We start from the raw sequence: 23,173 nt of genomic DNA, 5'->3' as shown, positions 1-23,173 counted from the left end.
GGACTGCGGACGGGAACCCTAAGGTGCTGAGATATTCTAAACAGGAGGATAAGGCGTGAAGAAAACAAGGCTGGAATCGAACAAAGGCGCCGTGGGACGGCAGGAGGCAAACCGAACCGCTCTAGGATTACTCGGAGGACTACCGCGAAAGCCTAGCGCCGAGAGCCAGCTGTGCAGCGGCAGCGGGAGAAACTCCACCCCGAGGCTCCGCCCCTCAGTAGCTCCGCCCCTTCAGCTCCGGACCAATAGGCGCTCGGAATATTAGCGGGTGGGAGGCGCGGCCGGGTTGCTACAGCCCGAGCTGCGCGGCGGCGGCGGCGGCGGCGGCGGCGGCGGCGGCGGCGGCGGCGTGGTGCAGTTGGAGGAGTCTGGCGGAGCTCGAGGCGGTGGCGCCATGGAGTCACTGGAAGGTGAGGAGGTGAAGGGATGCGGGCCGGGCGTCTGGGGGTGGGGTGGCTGGCAGGAGGGGCTGCCCTGGACCTCGGTACCGGGGAGGCCAGGGCAGGTCCGGAGAGATGGACCCCGCCGCTCCTCGGAGGCCCGGGGAGCAGGCGGGCGCCCTGCAGCCCCAGCGCGGTCGAGTTAATGATCCTCAGGCTGCCCCTCCTCAAACAGTCTTCACCTGACGCTTCCCCACCCCGGGCCTGATGCTGGTAAACGCCTGCAAATCCCTTCCTACCATTTTCTGGTCTTGCCTGACTCCCTGAGGGTCCTGTTGGTAATCACAGCCTCCGGCCAGATTTTATTTTCCTTGCAAAGTGGACTCTCCGTTAATGTCTACCGCCTCCCCACCGCCAGCCTTTGCTGGAGGCCCGTGGTGTGTCTCCAACCTCGAGCTTCTGATACTTTTCTTGGCCACTTCCTTGGTTTCCCTAGGTAACCGTTTTTCCATTTCTACAGCATCTTCTGTGGGAGCGATGCCAAGAGCATCTCCCAAGGAAGTGTCACTGATCAGCTTTAGAGCCGGGACAATAGATTAACCGCAGGATTTAAGGGTTTATTCACGAGGACTCTGTAAGGAAGAGCCAGCATTGATTCGTTATCTTTAGGTTTATCTTTGTGCTGTAACCACGACTCCACATTTTGCTTTGTTCCCAATTCTTTCACTTCTCTATTCTCTTTACCCATTTTATCTTGTGTAATACAGCATTCGCTTAAAAACAACAAAGGGGGGAAGAAAACCCAGCTAGCATTAGCAACAACGGTGTCAAAATTCCTTTTCAAATTGTGGTCAATCCTTCTGATGAAGAATAAGCCTGCAGAATTGCCAGATCCTATTGTCTTGATTTAGCCTTGATTTTTTTCCCCCTCTTAATTTACATAGATTCAGGTGGAATTAATAAAGAGAGGCACTGAGTCCTGTGTATTGTTGCACGCTAGAGAGTAAATTGTTTCAGGTTGTGTTATGAAAGGAAAAGTAATAACTGATGACTGTCTACAGTGACCTAGGGTCACCGAAAAACAAATGCAATAATGAGTGTGATAGTATTTCATGCTTTTGCTCCTAGGCGAAGCTGTCATAGTAAACACCTTGAGGATGATAGATAATCAAGAATTCTGATGATTTTTCCACTTGTGAGCTGCTGCAGTATACTACGACAAATGAAGTTCTTGTTCTTTGCTTGTTTAATTTTAGGCAGATCACTCAAGTTTCCATGAAATAGGAATTGTAATGAAAGTATTCCTTACTCAAGATACTTTTGTTTAGAGAACTCCTGGAGGCAGCTTTTATTTTATTTTTTTAAAATAAATTTTCAAACGTGGTATTATAGCATAGTGGGTAGGATCATGGGTCCTGGAATTCTCATGAAATTATCATAATATACATAAAGTGCTTTAGAATAGTTGTTTTTCTGCAGATTTCTATTATTTTATTCAACATTTATAATTGAGGCAAAGATCTTCATCTGATTTTTCATTTATGTATTCTAAGCATCTAAAACAGTGTCTGACACAAAGTAGGTATTCAGTAAATATTTCTTATTAGATAAATGACTATCTATGAGAGGCTCTGGGGATGCAGAAAAAAATAAAAATTCAAAGCCCTGTTCTCATGGAGCCTACGTTTTAGGGAATCTCATATTTTAGCAGTGCTAAGACATTACTATTGAAATCTTACCAAGGATGCTTTTAAAATATAATGAAAACCTATTATAATACTCAATTACATGGGTGGAGGAAAACATGAATTCTGGTGTAATATGGTATGTTATCGCGGGCGTGTTTTAGGGGGCCAGCTTGTGATGTTTCATGTTAAACGGTACTTGTTCTTTACTCATTTTTTTTTAAACAAAATAAGTTGCTGTCATTAACTATGATGTGTTTAATTGTAATGAATTAGGTTAAAATATATGAAATTATTCTTGTAGGCCCAAACAGTTGAATATTGGTAACTTCAAATAGTAATGAAATAAAATTTTTTATTTTAATAAAATAAAAGCTCTAAGAGTCTTTTGTTGAAGTTAGTGCCTTTCTTTTACTCCTTTTTTAAAATTAGTCCTTGTTAGGTCATACTTTATAAAGATGAACTTTGAGTCTCAAGGTTACCATTCATTCATTCATTCATCTATGCCTTCGTTTAATAAACAGTGATACATTGGTACAGTGATAGTTAAGATAGTTCTTCCCTATTGGAAATTAAAACCTAGCACTTTGAAGGTGTCTAATGAACATTATATTACAGTAGAAAATCTTTAAGAGTTTGCTTAATATATATCATAGTAACTGAACAAATATTATACTGCTTGGCATTAGACCCATGTTTTTAGTTGAAGCCAGTTAGCAGACTAATCTTGATTGTAAAACCAGAAAATATACGGACCCCTGAAAAATTTTATTGAAGATTATCATACTCTTTATTTTTAAAATAACTTGCATGTAGATCATATATCGCTTACATCATTTTTGGTCTTTCTGGGACTTTTATATTTCCTGGATTGTCAGGAGTTGAGCTGTTAGGTTGAGCACTGTATTTCAAAATCAAATATTAAATTGTTGCTCATGATTTTGTATACTCTGTATCTGAGCACTTCTGCATTGTGTGCAATTAGAGTAAAGCCTTTAATTCCTTTTCACCTAAAGCTCGTGCCCTATAGGTATGTCTAAAGGCAATAGAAGTATTTCTAGATTTGGGAGAGTTCAGTCTCTCATAAGCTTTTCATCTGTAAAATGGAGAGATGAAAAACCCTAAGCAGATTTTATCCATATTATTTTCATTCCTTTCATAATATCTTGATAAGCAGTTATTAACAAATATGACAGAGATCAAGCTGCCTATTCCTCTTTTGGACTGCTAAAATTAGTAGATCTTAGTGTACTGCCCTCTAAAACTTGATTAGAAGTCTGATTGCTCTTTTCTAATGTAGCTCTTGATGTAGTTGAAGACAGCCATGCTGTCCCATTAGGGTTTTTTGTTTTGTTTTTCCCTAATCTAAGCAATGGTTTAACTGAATAATTCTTCAGCTTTGTTAATTTATCTAGATTCATTTTTTGTGTGTGTGCTGAATCTGATGCTAGGTTATTTTAATAGTCAACGTATTGGACAGGTCTGTGTTTGGATTCTTTGTTTTGTTTTTAGCTCTGTGATTTGGTTAATCTGAACCTCAGTTTCCTCAGCTATAAAAAATGGAGCTACTAAATACCAATCTACCTGAACTATATTAAGAATTTAATGATGAAAACATGTATAAAGCATTTGGCAAGCCGCCTAGTACATAGGAGGCCCCCTCCTGTACTTGTTTGTTGGATGGATAAAATCACAGGACATGTGTTTGGACCTTGAGAGTGGTTCAGTATAGGTAAAACGTAGCAGGCTTGGAAGGGACTGTGGGCAATCTCACTAGATAATTATGGCAGCAGGACAGATTGGGGAAGGGAGAGGCTGGAAATACATATATGTGATAAGGATTTGAAGTAAGGCAAAAGTAGCAGAAATTAAAAGGGGTATAGATTTAGAAGATATTTCTGAGATGGAAACATGAAATAGAACTGCTCGAAGTGAGAGGGAAAGGGAATCAAAGCTAAAGCAGCTTTCTAGCTTGGAATTAGAGTTAACATTAAGATCTTTAACCAAGAGAAAGACAAGTTTGGAAGATGAGGTAATGATTTTGGCTTTAGAAGTGTTGTGTTTGTAAGGTACTTGGGGCATATCTGGTGGAAAAGTTTTATAGCTACTTGTAAATATCTATCTGGAGTTTTTAGCTTAGTAGTCATCAGCATATAAGTGACAGCAAGTGGATGTGTTTGCCCAGGAAAGATACATTTAACAAAACAAAGAAAAAAACTTGTGAGGGACTGATGCTTTAGGGTTGAGCAAGAAAGGAAGTTGGAGTGGAGAACAGTCTTTAAAAAGGTTTAAAATTGTCAAGAAAGGGAATTCGGGGAGAACAAATATTTACTGAGTAATGAATATGCTAGAAAAAGCCTATAGCACCTGGTATTCCTGGAGATCTAAGTACTAACTAGGTCAAACTCTTCTTAGTTGTGAAATATGAAAAACTTGGGCTTAGGAGAGAGAAATACCATTGAAGCCAAGAGAGAAAGGACTTTAAAGGCAGAAGGGATTGATCAGCAGAGCCTCATGATGTAGAAAGGTCCAGTAAGGTGACGACTCAAAATAGCGCTTTCAGTTTGACAATTAATAGATTAACAGTGATCAGTTGCCTCTGTTTCTTAAGGTCTTTACTCTAATGCCTCATTTTTTTTTTTAACAGTGAGTCTAAATTACTTCATTTTCAAATTTCTTCAAACATGAAGGAATTTGAGTCTATGCATTGTTCCCTGAATATAAACTCAGTTGGTTTAATATAAAGTGTTAAATGTGAAGTATTCTCGTTTCCATGCTTTCTAGATAGTATGTAATTTCAGTTTAAAATTTCTCTCTGATTCAGAGGTTATTTATGAGAGTGTTCCTTAACTTCCAAAATGTTAAGATTTTTTTTTGGTTAAGATGTTTTTAGTCATTAGTTTTTATTTACTTTTAATTTTGTGTGTTCTATGAGTAGTCTACCTTTCAAAAAGTTTTAAAAAGTTTTCTTTGTGGTCAGATAAATACACCATCAATTTCTCCATGTTTTATAGTCATACAAAAATGTACACTCTGAATTGGTAGGAAACAAAGTACATATAATTTTGTAAAATAAACTTATTTATTTATTTTATTTTGGGCTGCTTTGGGTTTTCCTTGCTGCTCGCGGGCTTTCTCTAGTTGCGGTGAGCGGGGTCTACTCTTCCTTGTGGTGCGCGGGCTTCTCATTGCGGTGGCTTCTCTTGTTGCGGAGCACGGGCTCTAGGCGCGTGGGCTTCAGTAGTCGTAGCTCGTGGGCTCTAGAGCACATAATGCCTCCTTATTAAAGAAGCTTTCTTAGCCACTTCTCAAACACACACATAACAAAATATATAAAATGTCAGGTAGTGAAAAAAAGTGATTTTTTTTTCCCCCAAAGAATAGAAGCTCCATAAGATCAGGGTCTTTGTTTTTTTATCACTGTTTGCCTAACTCCTAGAACAGTTCCTGTCTCATGCTAGGTGCTCAATAAATACTTGTTGAATCAACAGATGGGTCTATTTTAATATAGTGTATAATCCTGATAAAGCTTGCCTGCAGTTCAGATAGGGGGAGAATGAGAGGTAGAGAGGAGCTAGTCAGTAAATGTAAGCCAGTGTTTCAAAAAATATGATACTTGGGGCATCAGTCCTAAATACCTTTTAGGGGCAGAAAGGATTTCTGTTGGGGAAATAACAGCATACTAAATCTTTCTCTGTCTTTTTTTTTTTTTTAAGACTGAGGAAGTTCTGTTCTAAGAAAACCTGTTTGTTTAATTTAGCATTTTCCAAACATTTGACCATGAGCAAAGGATTTGAGGGTGCTTGGTAGAAGTAGTGGAAATGACTAGTCAGGTTCAGACTGGATAGGAAGGGAAGTGCAGTCAGGAATGGGTTATCAAGAAAATGCAAGTCACTCTGAGATCAAGAAAGTGATTTAGAGGTAGATGGTAGAAGCCTGTGGTTCCGGAGGGAGCTTGTGTATTTTAAGAGTCCAGAGGTGGATCATTCTAAGTTGTTTCAGCAGTGGTTGTTTTATGCTGAACTGGAGTGCAGGCCACTAAAGTGGAGTGGAGGGTGAAGGATGCGTGCTGAGTAGGTTAAGCATGAATGTTGAAACGTTGAAATCTAGAATGAGCTGAAAAGGAATATCTTGTGAGATATTAGAGATTGTTGACCTGGAAGTAATTCGGTTTTAAAAAAGGATTGTAGGAAGAAAGTAGTAAAACAGGTGCCGTGTACTTCAAAAGAGAGGTTTGTTGAGTTTTAGAGGTTGGTTTCAGATAAGCAGTGACCAGTGGTGCAGGAATAGACATGAAACACAGAGCCCAGAATTGTTCTTGATTTCCAAGATTTTTCTTTTGGAAATGTTCTCTACTATCTCTTAAGTATATACATTTTTAGAATGTCATAACTATTTTAGATAAGAGCAAATTATTTCACATCACCTGTATAATAGTATTATATGAAGATACCATTTTAAGTCTTATTATCGTGCAGATTTTGAAATTACTCAATACAGTAACTCATAACAGAATCAACAGTATGTACAGGATAAATTTTGTAAGGAGAGGTTGGCTTCTTTAAAATTTTAGAATATTAAATACTTATTCACTTGGTTCTGTCCATCAGTTTGAGTGCTTCTTTCAACAGTGAATATCATCTCTCTCTACTGTATTTATATAAGCCGCACAATTCTCTAGCATTCGCCACTCAGGAGAAAGTAGTGGAGTTTGCCTGCATGCCCTGGAGAGTAGTATTTTTTATTTCATTGGTTGTGAAACATTTTTATATATAAGATCTCAGTTGATCCTCTTAAATTTTAAAATAGATTGAGCGGACGTTATCTTCATTTAACAGATGTTAAACTTCAGGCTACCTATATGATTAGTCATACATTTTCTTGTAGTTCATATAGTGAAAACTTTTCCAACAAGGAGAGAGACATCATGTTCTTTGCTATAGGTCCTCACAGATTCTCAGTTCTATATACAGACAAGTGGAAGTGATTTCCTCAGCACCCTGCACACTACCTGAAACATTCATTCTACGGTCCACAATTGGTTTAATCATTCTTATATGTGACCAACTTTTTTTTTTAAAATATAACATCAGTAAGGGAGGTGTCTTATCATCATTTACTTTTCTTATTAATGTGGTCTTAAGGTAGATTTTATTAAATAAATATGCTATATTTATTATGGCATAATAGAGGTAGAAGCGGGCCACATAGTTCATTTAATCTAACTTTCTTATTTTATGCAAGAGGAATGTGAACCTTAGGTTAAATACCTTGCCCAGCAAGTCATAGCTCTAAGCGACAGAGCTGGGATGTGAACTTAGACAGTATGAGACAAATTCCAGTGCCTTTTCTAATACACTCTCGTGTCTTTTCATGAATGCCATTAGAACAAAATGTGGTGGTGTGACTCTAAACCCTAAGCTGCTTATCATTACCTGTGGGTAGAAGTTCTTTTCAGGGGATGTTGATACCAACACACATGACATATTTTGTGGATTATAGGGCTATACTCTATAAGAGGAAACTGTAAATTTATTTATTTATTTTATTTTGAATAAAGTAATAACTTAAAAATTTTTTTGTGATAATTGTTTTTAAATGTTTTCTCTTTAATGCTGTTTTCTCTTTTTTATGCCGTTTTCTCTTTTTTATGCCGTGTAGCGATAATAATTTTCTTTTCCTTTAAAGACAATCTGAACATGTTTGATGACCTGTAGGAATTAATCCCAGGAGTTGGATTTTACTTTATGTTAGTATTCTAATTGCTGTTATATTAAGTTTTAAGCTTTTGTATTTAAAAAAAAGGAAGTTGATTTGGCTCTTAGATATAGTGAAGAAGTAAATCATGTAGACTGTTGGCTTTATGAAGCAAAGATTGTGTGACTCCACCCTTGTGTCACTGTTACTTGGTACATGCTTCGCCAGTATTGATAGTAGGTATTCAAGTAGACACATTATTTCCATGTGTTGAATTGATTTTTCTCAATAGTTAATTTTTTATAAGATTTTGCTTTGTTATCTATTTAACAAGGAAATACTGAAATATACTTTTAAGCAAGTAACATAGTGGTACTTTTCAACATTTTATATGGATACATTTTTAAAATATTGTTTGGAATTTAAAGGAAGACATGAAAACCATAAATAGGCAAGCCTAATAGATTATGCAGTATGTGGTATCGCTTTGACAGTCGTTATGAAGACATTCTAATCGTCATATACCTAATGGATTCCATCCAGCAACTGCTTCAACTTTTTGGATAGTTAATGGAATTAAGTGATCCAGATAAATGAAGTTGCTTTGCTCTCTCTCCCTAAATAACCTCTTCTTCGCTACTGGAAAGGACAAATCAGGCAAATCTTAGTTTTGCTTTTGTAGTGTTCACAGCTTACCCGCCACCATACAGACTTTGGCCTCCATCTATCTACCACTGAAATAGTGCAGTAGAGTACTTGGAGAATGAGAGAACAAAACAATTCTTCTGTTACTGTTTGATTGCGTTCTTTTTTGATTCTCCTGATAAGTTTTCTGTGGACTCACTAAATGCCTTGGAACAACACATTACATGAAGTCCATAATCGTACTTTTTTCATGAGTTTGTTACTTCTAAAAGAAAATGTTTTTTTACTTGTCTTTCATATGATAAAAAGAATTTTAATAGAAATTCAGCAGAAGATATAAGGATATCATTTTTATGAAAATTACAGGTATGGAAATAAATTTAGGTGTGATGTTTGGCTAGATAATAAAATGACAAATTGACTTAGTTATGTAGGATCCCAAAGAATGTAGTTTGTGTGTGGGTACATGTGATGAAATTTGTTAGGTGCAAGTACATGATAGATGCATTAACTTCTGATTTTGTAAAAGTTGCAGCTACTTCTTCCTTATTTAATCAGTTGTGCCCATAAGGTCAGATTATCTCAATTTGTTGGTCCAGTGAATCTTAACATAATATTATATGTATAAATTAATGAACAATTCACATAATGCGTAGTAACTAGGTGATCTTTTACTTAAAACCTAATACTTCTGTTGTCGGGGAGGACAACATTCTTTTTATTCTAGACTCCCTAATCATATCAGGAAGCCACCTCACTGATCTCCAGGGTTATTTCTTACTTTTTTTTTTTTTTTACTTTAAAAAAATGTCGTATTGTGGAAAAATAGACATAAAATTTACCATTTTAACCATTTTTAAGTGTACAATTCAGTGGTATTTAGTACATTCACATTGTTGTGCAAATATCATCACTATCCATCCCCAGAAGGTTTTCATCATCCCAAATTGTAGCACCTGGTTTTTTTGTCTGCTTTTTCTTTTTTTAAACATCTTTATTGGAGTATAATTGCTTTACAATGCTGTGTTAGTTTCTGCTTTATAACAAAGTGAATCAGTTATACATATACATATGTTCCCATATCTCTTCCCTCTTGCATCTCCCTCCCACCCTCCCTATCCCACCCCTCTAGGTGGTCACAAAGCACCGAGCTGATCTCCCTGTGCTATGCGGCTGCCTCCCACTAGCTATCTACCTTACGTTTGGTAGTGTATATATGTCCATGCCTCTCTCTCGCTTTGTCACAGCTTACCCTTCCCCCTCCCCATATCCTCAAGTCCATTCTCTAGTAGGTCTGTGTCTTTAGTCCTGTCTTACCCCTAGGTTCTTCATGACATTTTTTTTTCTTAAATTCCATATATATGTGTTAGCATATGGTATTTGTCTTTCTCTTTCTGACTTACTTCACTTTGTATGACAGACTCTAGGTCAATCCACCTCATTACAAATAGCTCAATTTCATTTCTTTTTATGGCTGAGTAATATTCCATTGTATATATGTGCCACATCTTCTTTATCCATTCATCCGATGATGGGCACTTAGGTTGTTTCCATCTCCGGGCTATTGTAAATAGAGCTGCAATGAACATTTTGGTACATGACTCTTTTTGAATTATAGTTTTCTCAGGGTATATGTCCAGTAGTGGGATTGCTGGGTCATATGGTAGTTCTATTTGTAGTTTTTTAAGGAACCTCCATACTGTTCTCCATAGTGGCTGTACCAATTCACATTCCCACCAGCAGTGCAAGAGGGTTCCCTTTTCTCCACACCTTCTCCAGCATTTATTGTTTCTAGATTTTTTGATGATGGCCATTCTGACTGGTGTGAGATGATAGCTCATTGTAGTTTTGATTTGCATTTCTCTAGTGATTAATGATGTTGAGCATTCTTTCATGTGTTTGTTGGCAGTCTGTATATCTGTTTTGGAGAAATGTCTATTTAGGTCTTCTGCCCATTTTTGGATTGGGTTGTTTGTTTTTTTGATATTGAGCTGCATGAGCTGTAAATTTTGGAAATTAATCCTTTGTCAGTTGCTTCATTTGCAGATATTTTCTCCCATTCTGAGGGTTGTCTTTTGGTCTTGTTTATGGTTTCCTTTGCTGTGCAAAAGCTTTGAAGTTTCATTAGGTCCCACTTGTTTATTTTTGCTTTTATTTCCATTTCTCTAAGAGGTGGGTCAAAAGGATCTTGCTGTGATTTATGTCATAGAGTGTTCTGCCTATGTTTTCCTCTAAGAGTTTGATAGTTTCTGGCCTTACATTTAGGCCTTTAATCCATTTTGAGCTTATTTTTGTGTATGGTGTTAGGGAGTGATCTAATCTTATACTTTTACATGTACCTGTCCAGTTTTCCCAGTACCAGTTATTGAAGAGGCTGTCCTTTCTCCACTGTACATTCCTGCCTCCTTTATCAAAGATAAGGTGACCATATGTGTGTGGGTTTATCTCTGGGCTTTCTATCCTGTTCCATTGATCTATCTGTCTGTTTTTGTGCCAGTACCATACTGTCTTGATTACTGTAGCTTTGTAGTATCATCTGAAGTCAGGGAGCCTGATTCCTCCAGGTCCGTTTTTCGTTCTCAAGATTGCTTTAGCTATTTGGGGTCTTTTGTGCTTCCATACAAATTGTGAATTTTTTTGTTCTAGTTCTGTGAAAAATACCAGTGGTAGTTTGATAGGGATTGCATTGAATCTGTAGATTGCTTTGGGTAGTAGAGTCATTTTCACAATGTTGATTCTTCCAATCCCAGGACGTGGTATATATCTCCATCTATTTGTATCATCTTTAATTTCTTTCATCAGTGTCTTATAATTTTCTGCATACAGGTCTTTTGTCTCCTTAGGTAGGTTTATTCCTAGATATTTTATTCTTTTTGTTGCAATGGTAAATGGGAGTGTTTTCTTGATTTCACTTTCAGATTTTTCATCATTAGTGTATAGGAATGCCAGAGATTTCTGTGCGTTAATTTTGTATCCTGCTACTTTACCAAATTCATTGATTAGCTCTAGTAGTTTTCTGGTAGCATCTTTCGGATTCTCTATGTATAGTATCATGTCATCTGCAAACAGTAGCGCCTGTTTTTATCTTATTTTTTCTTCCAGTTTTATATATATAATTGACATAGAGCACTGTTTAAGGTTTACAGCATACTGATTTGATTTATATACATCATGAAATGATTACCACAATAAATTTAGTGAATATCCATCATCTTATACAGATACAAAATAAAAGGAAAAAAACATTTTTTTCCTTGTGATGAGAAGCTCCTAGGATCCAATCTCTTAACTTTATATACAACATAGAACAGTGTTAATTATCTTTATCATATTGTACATTACATCTCTAGTACTTGTTTATCTCATTACTGGAAATTTGTACCTTTTGATGATGTTCGTCCAGTTTCCCATCCTCCCCCCCGCCCACCCCGCGTAGCCACAAATCTGATCTCTTTTTCTATGAGTTTGTTTAGGAAGTATATTTGACTACAAAACTATTTTTGTTCCTGGTACACAATTTAGTAATTCGATGCTTCTCTACATTTCAAAATGATCACCATGATAAGTCTAGTTATCATCTGTCACCATGCAAAGATATTACATTATTATTGACTATATTTTCCACACTGTACATTTCATACCTGTGACTCATTTATTTTGTAACTGGAAGTTTGTTTGTCTTAATCTCCCTCACCTATTTCCTCCCCCCCCACCAACCCCTCTCCCTTGGCAACTACCTGTTTGTTCTTTGTGTCTATGACTGTGTTTCTGTTTTAAGTTTGTTCATTTGTTTTTTAAATTCCACATATAAGTGAAATTATACAGTATTTGTTTTTCTCTGTCTTACTTCACGTAGCATAATACCCTCTAGTTCCATCCATTTTGTCACAAATGATAAGATTTCATTTTTTAGGGCTGAGTAGTATTCGTGTGTGTGTGTGTGTGTGTGTGTGCACGCGCGCACGTGTGTCATTTTCTTTATCCATTCCTCTCTGGATGAGCACTGATTCAGTCAGTGCTCATATATTTTTCTAGGAATTTGTCCATATCTTCTAACTTGTCCATTTTATTGGCCTATAATTGTTCATGGTAATCTCTTATGATCCTTTGTATTTGCATGGTATTAAGTGTAACTTCACTTCCATTTCTGATTTTTTTTTAATTTGAGCCCTCTCTCTTTTTTTCTTAATGAGTTTAGCTGCAGTTTTATCAATTTTGTTTAGCTTTTCAAGGAACCAGCTCTTACTTTAATTGACATTTTCTATTATTTTTAGTCTCTATTTTATTTATTTCTGCTGTATTCTTTATGATTTCTTCTACTAAGTTTGGGTTCTGTTTGTTCTTCTTTCTCTAGTTCCTTTAGGTATAAGGATAAGTTGTTTATTTGAGATTTCTCCTGTTTCCTGAGGTAGGTTTGTATTGCTATAAACTTCCCTCTTAGAACTGCTTTTGCTGAAACCTATAGATTTTGGATCATTGAGTTTTTCATTTTCATTTGTCTCCAGTTATTTTTTTCATTTCTTCTTTGATTTCTTCAGTGACCCATTGGTTGTTTAGTTCCACATGTTTATGGGGTTTTTTGCAGTTTTTTTTTTTCCTTGTAGTTGATTTCTGGTCTCATAGCATGTGCCTGAAAAGTTTCTTGATATGATTTCAGTCTTCTCAAATTCACTGAGACTTGTTTTATGGCCTACCATGTGATCTATACTGGAGAATGTTCCATGTGCACTTGAAAAGAATGTGTATTCTGATGCTTTTGGATGGAATATTCTATATTTATTAAGACCATCTGGTCTAATGTGTTGTTTAAGGCCAGTGTTTCCATATTGATTTTCTCTCTGGATGATCTGTTCATTGATGTAAGTGGGGTGTTAAAGCCCCCTACTGTTATTGTGTTGCTGTCCATTTCTCCCTTTTTGTTTGTTAATATTTGCTTTATGTCTTTAGGTGCATCTATGTTGAGTGCATATATATTTACAATTGTTATAGCTTTTTCTTCGATTGATCTCTTTATTATTAGGTAAAGTCCTACTTTGTCTCTTGTTACAGTCATTGTTTTAAAGTCTACTTTGTCCGATATAAGTATTGCTATGTTGGTTTCTTTTAAATTTCCGTTTGCATGGAATACCTTTGTCCATTCCCTCACTTTCAGTCTGTGTGTTCCTTTAGATCTGGACTGAATCTCTTGATTAGCATATATACAAGTCCTGTTTTTGTATCCATTGAGCCACCCTATGTCTTTTGATTGGAGCACTCTGTGTCCATATACATTTTAAGTGTAATTGTTGATAGGTATGTACTTATTGCCATTTTGTTAATTGTTTTCAGGTTTGGTTTGTAGTTTTGTTGTTGTTATTCCTTCTTCTTTTGCTCTCATTCCTTGTGATTTGATGACTGTCTTTAATATTATGTTTAGATTTCTTTCAGTTTTTTGTGTTTGTATCTGTTACAGATTTTTAGTTTGGTTACCAGAGGTTTATATATAGCAATCAATATATATGTGATTATTTTAAGTTGATGTGATGTCCTCTTAAAGTTTGAATGTATTTTAACAACCCTGAGTTTTTACTCCCCTTCTATGTTTAATGTTTTTGACATCATAGTCTACATCTTTTGGGTATTTCTTTACTTATTTTGTGTATAGAAGATTTTACTAGTTTTGTCTTTTAACCTTTCTACTAGCTTTATAAGTGGTTGGTCTACTACCTTTACAGTGTATTTGCTTTTACCAATGAGATTTTTTCCTTTGGTAACTTTCATATTTCTAGTTGTGGCTTTTTCTTTTTCACTTAGAGAAGTGCCTTTTCATTTCTTGTAAAGCTGGTTTTGTGGTACTGAACTTTTTTAGCTTTTAATATTTAAAATTTATTTATTTAATTTTATTTTTGGCTGTGTTGGGTCTTGCTGTGCGCGGGCTTTTCTCTAGTCACTGTAAGCAGGGGCTACTCTTATTTGTGGTGCGCGGGCTTCTCATTGCAGTGCCTTCTCTTGTTGCGGAGCATGGGCTCTAGGTGCACGGTCTTCAGTAGTTGTGGCTTGCGGGCTCTAGAGCACAGACTAAGCAGTTGTGGCACACGGGCTTAGTTGCTCCGTGGCATGTGGGATCTTACTGGCCGAGGGCTCAAACCCATGTCCCCTGCATTGGCAGGTGGATTCTTAACCGTTGTGCCACCAGGGAAGCCCCTTTTTAGCTTTTGCTCGTCTGCAAGACTCTTTATCTTATCTTTCTGAATGATAGCTTTGCTGGGTAGAGTATTCTTGGTTGTAGGTTTTTTCCTTTCATCACTTTAAATGTATCATGATATTCCCTTCTGGTCTGCAGGGTTTCTACTGAAAAGTCAGCTAATAGACTTAAGGAAGTTCCCTTGTATGTAACTAGTTGCTTTTCCCTTGCTGCTTTTAATACTGTCTTTAATTTTAGCCATTTTAATTATGATGTTTTTTGGTGTGGTCGGTTTTGGGTAGATCCTGTTTGTAACTGTCTGTGCTTCCTGGACTTGTATATCTGTTTCCTTTCCTAGGTTAGGGAAGTTTTCAGCCATTATGTCTTCAAATATGTTTTCTGCCTCCCCTTTTCCTTTTGGAACCCCTATAATGCAAATGTTAGCATGCTTAGTGTTGTCTCAAAGGTCCCTTGAACTGTCCTCATTTTTTTTTTTTTTTCAGTACGCGGGCCTTTCACTGCTGTGGCTTCTCCCGTTGCGGAGCACAGGCTCCGGACGCGCAGGCTCAGTGGCCATGGCTCATGGGCCCAGCTGCTCCGCAGCATGTGGGATCTTCCCAGACTGGGGCATGAATCCGTGTCCCCTACATCGGCAGGTGGACTCTCAACCACTGTGCCACCAGGGAAGCCCTGTCCTCATTTTTTAAACTTTTTTTTTCTCTTCAGCTTGAGTGATTTCTACTACTCTCTTCCAGCTTGCTGATCCATTCCTCCATATCATCTAATCTACTGTTGATTCCTTCTAGTATGTTTTTATTTCACTTATTGTTGTCTTCAGCTCTGTTTTGTTCTTCTTTATATTTTACAACTCTTTGTTAAGCTTCTTACTGTGTTTTTCCATTCTTCTCTGAAGTTCTTTGAGCATTTTTATGATCATTACCTTGAACTCTTTATTGGGTAAGTTCCTTAGTTCCACTTCAATTCTGGTGTTTTATCTTATTCCTTTGTTTGGAACAAATTCTTCTGTCACCTCATTTGCCTAACTTGCTGTTTTTATTTCTGTGTATTTGGTAGGTTGGTTACATTTCTTGATCTTGTTGAAGTGGTCTTTTATAGGAGAGGTCCTGTGCATCCCAGCAGCTCACTTCCCTTAGGTCACCAGAGCTTTATGTTCCAGGAATGTCCCCTATGTGGGTTTCATGGGCCCTTCTTTTGTGGTGGGCTGATTTCTGTTGGTGGTCTAGTAGGCATGGATGGCCCCTGGTCTGATTGATTGTCAGACTCTGCCTTTGTGGATGCTGACAGCTGCTGGTAGGTAGGGCCAGGTCACAAGGTGGCTGATTGTGAAGGCTTAGGGGTCCCTAGGCTAGTGCTGGTCCACTGGTGGGCAGAGCTGGACCCTGGTGTGGCTGGCTGAAGGTGTCTCACAGATGGTCTGCACGCTGATCAGCAGCACTGGGGCCAAGGGAGTCCAGTGATTGGTGCCTTCCCATTGGTGGGCGAGGCCAGGTTCTGGAGTTAGTGCCAGCCCTCTGGTGGGTGGAGCTGGGTCCTGGGTTCTCTGGTGGCAGGGCTGGGTCCCTGGGTGACTGGGGGAACCAAGGTGCCTATAGTCATTGCCAGCCTGCTGTTGGGTGAACCTGTGCCCCCACAGTTAGCTGCTTGGCCTGTGGGTCCCAAGGGCTGTTGCAGACTGACTGGTGGGTAGGGCTGGGTCCTTGCACTACGAAGCTAGAAGGAGGACTCCCTAATGTTTCTTGCCAGCACGAGCATTCCTCATGGTAGAATGAGCTCCAGAAAATGGCTGTCATCAGTGTCTGTGTCCCCAGCGTGAGTCCCACATGCCTCCTCCTCTCTGGGAGGCTCTCCAAGATCAGCATGTGTGTCTGACCCCAGGCCAGTTTAAAATGACTGCTTCTGCCCTGGGTCTTGGAGCATGTAAATTTTCTGGGTGCCCTCTAACAGCGGAGTCTTTATTTCCCACAGCCCTCTGGGTCTCCCGAAAGTAAGCCCCCTGGGTCTCATCTTCTCATTGCAGGACCCCCCGTGTTGGGGAGTACAAAGTGGGGCTTGGACTCCTTGCTCCTTGGGGAAAACCTCTGCAATTGTGATTATCCTTGTGTTTGTGGGTAGCCTACCTGTGGGTGTGGGTCTTGACTGTACCATGTCTCTGCCTCTCTTACTTGTCTCATTGTGGATCCTTCTTTATATCTTTAGTTGTGGAAGATCTTTTCTGCTAGTCTTTAGGTTGTTCTCATCATGATAGTTGCTCTGTAAATAGTTGTAGCTTTGTTGTGCCCATGGAAGGAGGTGAGCTCAGGGTTTTCCTACTCATCTTCTCCATTCCACTAGCCACCAATGTTATTCTTTAATGCTTTGAAGATAAATAATGTATTTAACCTTCAGATAAATTTGGTTTTTAAACTTCAGTAATTTACAAAGAGACAGCCTATAAATTAAGAGACTGACAAATTGATTTGGTTAAAATAGAAACCAGATATTTCCAACATTATCAGTTTGGTTCTCCTTAAAGTATGAATTCTGTATTTGGCATTTGCCTTTTTGACCACTGATAACTTTAAGTCTTCTGCCCATTTTAATTGATGATGTTACTTATTTCAAAATGACATGACATTTTTCACGAGAACTGACAACTTACATATGAAACTAAGTGAAGACATTAAAATTTGGAAGTTTCACAGTTTGAGCCACTGAGTATATTGACTACATTCTTTTCGATTTTAGAAAATGGAAGTGTCCAAGTTGGAGAATTGTTACCTTGCAGGATTTGTGGAAGAACATTCTTTCCAGTGGCATTAGTGAGTACCTTTTTTTTTTGGAGTTTGGTAGATCTTTAATTGTTTAATACTTCAGGACAATGAAAAGAACCTTTGGAATAATTTAAAGAGATACTGGCTAGTATTCATTGCTCAGGAGTATCAGTTCCATCTTTTTTTTTTTTTTTTTTTTTGCGATACGCGGGCCTCTCACTGCCGTGGCCCCTCCCGCTGCGGAGCACAGGCTCCAGACGCCCAGGCCCAGCGGCCATGGCTCACGGGCCCAGCCGCTCCGCGGCACGCGGGACCCTCCCGGACTGGGGCACTAACCCGCGTCCCCCCGCATCGGCAGGTGGACTCCCGTCCACTGCGCCACCAGGGAAGCCCTCAGTTCCATCTTTGTCATTCTTCCAGAGTGCTCTGTTTCCTTCAGAGTTTGATTGGTCTTCAGAACTCCTCTCTGTTAAACTATTAAAGTGTTTTCTCCCTTTGTGGGACTATTAACAAAAATAAAACCAAAATAAACTCTTAGAAATACTGTTAGAAATAATGTATTTAAAGAAGCAGAAGGCTATGATGTCTGGGATTTTCTTTAAACTTCAGGAAAAAGTGCTGGGGCTGGGATAGATGAAACAAGATTGCTAAAATGTTGGTAATTGTTGAGGCAGGGATGAGTAAATGGAGCTAATTACACTATTCTGTCAATTCTTATGTATGTTTGAAATATTCCAAAGGAAAAAATATTTTCGTTAAAAGTGCACCTAAAATATATTATGCATTCTTTAGATGCTTAGTATATACAAATAGAAGCACATTTAACTGATTTTAATATAAAATCTCTAGCTAAGTAGAGAATAAGAAAGTCAATATGCCTTATTTAACTTCAAATATAAATATGTATTTATTAATATTTTGATGTGAAATAAAGATTTTTCTTTGAGTATGGGTCTGCTGATTAGAGTTTTGCTACATTTTATTTTGCATCCTCTCATTGTTTCCAGTTTTTCTTTAAAGCAGTGAGGAATTAATGACCCAAAATGTCCACCTGACTGCAGACTCCTCTTAAACATTAACAGCTTTCTTTCTTAAACCTTTCTTGCCCACGCTTAATTCATCCATTTTTTTTGTTATTAATTAGCTATTTTTGAAACCATTTTCAAAGCATTAAGCTGAGTTTTCACTGGGAAAATTATGCCTTTTTTTGGTCCTCATTTATGTATTTATTTAATATTTAATTAAATGATATAATCACGATAACAACTACAATTTGTATACATCAGTTTTGGGAACAGGCACTACATACTTTTGACATATACAGCTCAATGTGAGAACAGACATTCTCTAGAAAGTCGCCCATTAGCCATCCTTTTTTTTTTTTAAATATTTAAGAGATTTTATTCTAATAGTTACAGTTACTGTGTTTGTCAGAATGATATCCAAAAACAAGTATGTAAAACAGTTGTGTATTGAAAATATTACAGGCTCCATAACATTGAATCAGCCAGTTCTGAGGTTCCTATTTTCCCAGATAAAGCTTAGCAGTTCTGACTTGTTCATTGTTTATCAAAATACAAAAGAAAAAAAGGGCATTTAGCATCCTCTATGTTATTAGTCAACATGTTTTATTTAGGGGAAGGAGAATTATTATTTATCCAGTAGGTTAATTTGAGGTCAGTTAAGAGAGCTTCCATTATAATGTCTTTAAAATGAATATATGAATGACTGAATGAGCTGGCAGCCATATTAAAACAGCAACAGCAACAACAAACCCCCATCCCCCCCACCCAAAAACTGTAGGAGTGGGACACTAGGTAGCACAAGAAAAATCCTTGGTAAAAAAAAGGTGGAAAATTTGAGTTCCAGAGAGGGGGAAGGGATGATCATGGAGTAAGGACACAAACCTGACCACCTTGTCCTATATTCTGTGTTAACAAACTACTATTTTGTTAACTTGAGTAATCCCAACTGTTATTATTATGTTAGCTTTTGGAATCCTAATGCTAATGTGTTTTCCATTTACATTCCTTTTTCTAGTATCTATTTTCAAGTATTTAGTAATAAAGGTAACTTTTTTCCCATTTCAATAGCTTTGACTTGCTTACATTAGTTTCCTTATTCTTAGCAGTGTAAAAACCAGGAGACTATTAAATAACTAAAAAAAAATTTGGGAGAGTATTTATCAATACTTTCTTGTTGTGAGAAAGATAACTTGTAACATGCATTGCATATATTTTTTTAACAATTTTAGCTAAAACATTTCTTATTTATGGATTATTATTTATTTCATCTTTCAGGTTTTTAAACTGGTCTCAAATGACAATTTAAAGTTTTATAGTCTTTTTGTAGAAAAGAAAATGACATGTTGTATTTCCTCATCTTGACAGAAAAAACATGGACCTATTTGCCAGAAAACTGCCACTAAAAAACGGAAGACGTTTGATTCAAGCAGACAAAGAGCTGAAGGAACTGATATTCCAACAGTAAAACCTCTTAAACCTAGGGTAATTATATGACCTGTGAACAGTATGAACCTTGCTGCTACGTGTAATGAAAAAATTATAATAATCTATTATACTAAGATTGAAGAATAAGCAGAATTCTGTGTCATGTTCTCAGTTTAGAAGTGATTAGAAACTTGTTTATTTTGAATTTCGACAAAAGGGAGGCCAAAGTACTGTCCAACTATTACAGGGAGGTTTTTGTAGCATTGGAGAGCCAATTGCTTAGCTATAGGCTGGAAATAACTGAGAAGTCCTCATACATTCATTGTGAGTCATTAATTACTTCAGCTATAATTAGGTTTATGTCTCAATATGTTACACTATTACCAGTAGTGTAATCCCTGTAGTATACAAAAGGAAAGCTATTAGTTACAAACATCTTAGCATAATAAATATTATCTTGACTGATTGATTTGTCAGCATTTATCATCTTATTATGCTTTCTGGGGAAAAGTTTTATACGTTGCTCAATTGTTCATATATGATCATTGTCAGCTTATTTTCTTCTTTGTAACTAAAAGCAATGAATCTCCTATGCTAATCTCTCCTTAATACCACCTTTCATGATATGTTATTTGCTAAGAATAAATCACATAAATGCTTTGTCCGACATAGTTTTAAAGAGTTATTTCAGTGTAATAGTCAAAATTTGAGTACCTGACTTAATTAGGTTTTTGAAACAAACTACTTTCAGTGGTAATAACTTTTCCCAGTGTTACAGGAAAACATTTCCCTATGGGGCAATTAATCTTACTAATAAAATCCTTTGACAACAGAAAAGTCAGTTCATCTTTGTTTTTCAGTTTATGAATATTTAAGGGAAGGATGGAGAAGCTTGAATAAGGTACATAAATTATTATTTAAAGCTTCTCTTGGTAACCTGCCAGATGTATGATTGTATTAGCTTTAATTAGCTTAGATAAATTAATTAAATCTTGGTATAGCATAGTGGGTTTGAAAGCTGGCTCAAGATTCAGACCGCCTGGATTTAACCCTGGCTCTGCTACTTTGTTGTGTTGGGTGAGTTCACACACAGAGGCCTTATTTGTATCTGTATCTGGTACATCAGAGAAGAGAACTGTTTTGTATAGCCTAGAAAGCTACCCTGGGCTGCTCTTTTCTCCCAGAAACTCTTGTAAATAGCTGTACCAGGAAAACCTAACTCATTCAATGATGGGTAATAAAAAACATTAGCTAAGCATTAATATAATAATATATATAATAATACTTTGAGAAGAAAAGGTAGATGAGAGCAGCAAAAATTAGTAATATTCACTGTGGAGCAGATGAATGTTGTGATCAGAAATCTCACTATAAAGTAAGAAACTCTAAAGAATCAGTCATCTCAAACATCTAAATCTGCTTTTATTTAGTTAAGATTTTTGCATCTATATTCATGAGAAAAGTGGCCTGTGATTTTTCTTTTCATCAGTTTTGTTGCTGTCATAGGACTAGTTGGAAGGTTGTTCTCTTGTTTTCTGTTTTTGAAAGAGTTTTTAAAAGATTGGTGCTGTTTCTTCCTTAAATGTCTGCAAGTATTCAACAGTAAAGGCATCTGGGCCAGGAGTTTTCTTTGTGGGTCTTTTAAATAATAGATTCATTAAAAATAAATAAATATAAGACTATTATAATTTTTCTGTTTCTGGTATCTGTTTTGTGGTGTTTGTCAAGGATATTATCCATTTCATCTTAAATGTCCCATGTATTACCATAAAGTTTTTTTTATAATATCTTCTTTTCTTTCTCATGTTTGTAAGAACTGTTTTCCATTCCTTGGTAATTTTTGTTTTCTCTTTTTTTCTAGATTAGTCTTGCCTTATAAGTGTTTTTAAAGAACAGTCTTTTGACTTTGTTGGCTCAACATAATATTCTTGATTTGAAAAACAAAGACATAATAGGAATAATCAGATATTTCAATATTATGACAAAATAAATTTCTTTGTAGCACACAAGCCAGCATTATGTTTAATGGAAAGATACTTAGAGGTAGTTCCATTAAAGTCAGGAACAAGATTAAGCTCCAACCAATACAGTAAGTGCTAGTCAGTAGAGTTAAATAATAACAAGAAATTAGTTGCATAGGAATTGGAAAAGAGGGGGTAAAACTATCATTATTAGGTGATGATATACCTGGAAAACCCAAGAGATCAACTGAAAAATTACTACAAACAATAAGAGAAATCAGAGAAGTAATGAGATGTAATGTTAATATACAGAAATTATCAGGTTTCATACTTCAACAAACAACTCCTTGAAATATAAAAATGATTAAAAGACACTTATAAAAGAACAACACAAAATATAAAATATTTAGGAATAAACCTTATAATAATGAAGGTGCAAGACTTCCACAAAGACTACTTTAAAAAACCACTGAAAGACACAAATGAACACTTCTTCAAATGGAAATATATCTCATTCTTGGATAGGTAGACTTAGCAAAATAGAGTCCTTAAGTTCCTTAAGTTGTTTATGAATGTAATGTTTAATTTTTCTGGTTAAAATGTAGTTTAAAAAAATAGACAAGCTGAATCTAAAGTTCATATGGAAAAATACACATATAAGAATAACCAGAAAAGATTGAAAGAAAAGCAGAATAAAGTAGGTTTACCTTAGTGGATATTAAAATATTATTATAAAATCTCAATATTTAAAACACGGGTACTGACACACATAGTCAGAACAGTACAACAGAGAATTCAGAAATAGACCCAAATGCCAAAGAGAATATGAGAAAGGTGTTCTCTCAATTCACTGGGGAGAAAAGTTAATAAAGGATGGTGAGATAACCACATAGCCATGTTAAAAAAACAGAAAATAGAGTCCATATGTCATAAATCAGGATAAATTCCAAATGAATAAACAATTTAAGAATGGTTCTAGGTAGAAACATGGAAAAATTTTATTTTACCTTGGTGTGAGGTTGGGCCTTGCTAACTGAATGCAAATCTGGAGACTATAAAAGGAAAAGTAAGTTAAACTACATTTAAAAATAATTCTGCATATCGGAAGACCCTTAAACAAGGTTAAAAGAGATGTATTGTGGGGGAGGGGTGGGGCTAGTCTCCTATAAAGAATTACTAGAAATTGTTAAAAAAAAAAAAAAAAGGCCAATAACCCAATACATACGTTGACCAGGCTTATAAACAGTTCACAGAAAAGACAATACAAGTGATTCTTTATGATATGAAAAGATGTTTGCTCTCATTATAGGAAAAAAAGCAGTTAAAACCACAGAGAGAACTATTTTTCACCTCTCTAATCAGTTAAAAAACCAGAAGTTTAGTATCATACTATGTTGGAGAAACTATGGGAAAATAAGGAA

General features: G+C 36.7%; 1 protein-coding gene across 2 annotated transcripts in view; it reads left to right on the top strand.

The window, feature by feature from the left end:
* Positions 1-345: 345 nt before the first annotated feature.
* Positions 346-23,173, top strand: part of ZC2HC1A (zinc finger C2HC-type containing 1A) — a 68,019-nt gene continuing 45,191 nt past the window's right edge. For both annotated transcript variants that reach the window (XM_022566641.2, XM_089899026.1), the window contains exons 1-3: positions 346-410; positions 17,316-17,389; positions 19,732-19,848. In XM_022566641.2, coding sequence (XP_022422349.2) covers positions 395-410; positions 17,316-17,389; positions 19,732-19,848 — 207 coding nt within the window. In that variant the 5' untranslated portion in view covers positions 346-394. The remainder of the gene's footprint in view (positions 411-17,315; positions 17,390-19,731; positions 19,849-23,173) is intronic.

The sequence above is a fragment of the Delphinapterus leucas genome, chromosome 17 (genome assembly GCF_059928025.1).
Source record: "Delphinapterus leucas isolate spDelLeu-1000000601 "Yukka" chromosome 17, BTC_Dleu_Yukka2, whole genome shotgun sequence".
NCBI classification, from domain to species: Eukaryota; Metazoa; Chordata; class Mammalia; order Artiodactyla; family Monodontidae; genus Delphinapterus; species Delphinapterus leucas.
Note: the sequence above shows the minus strand (reverse complement) of the source record. Positions and strands in the feature narration are given on the sequence as shown.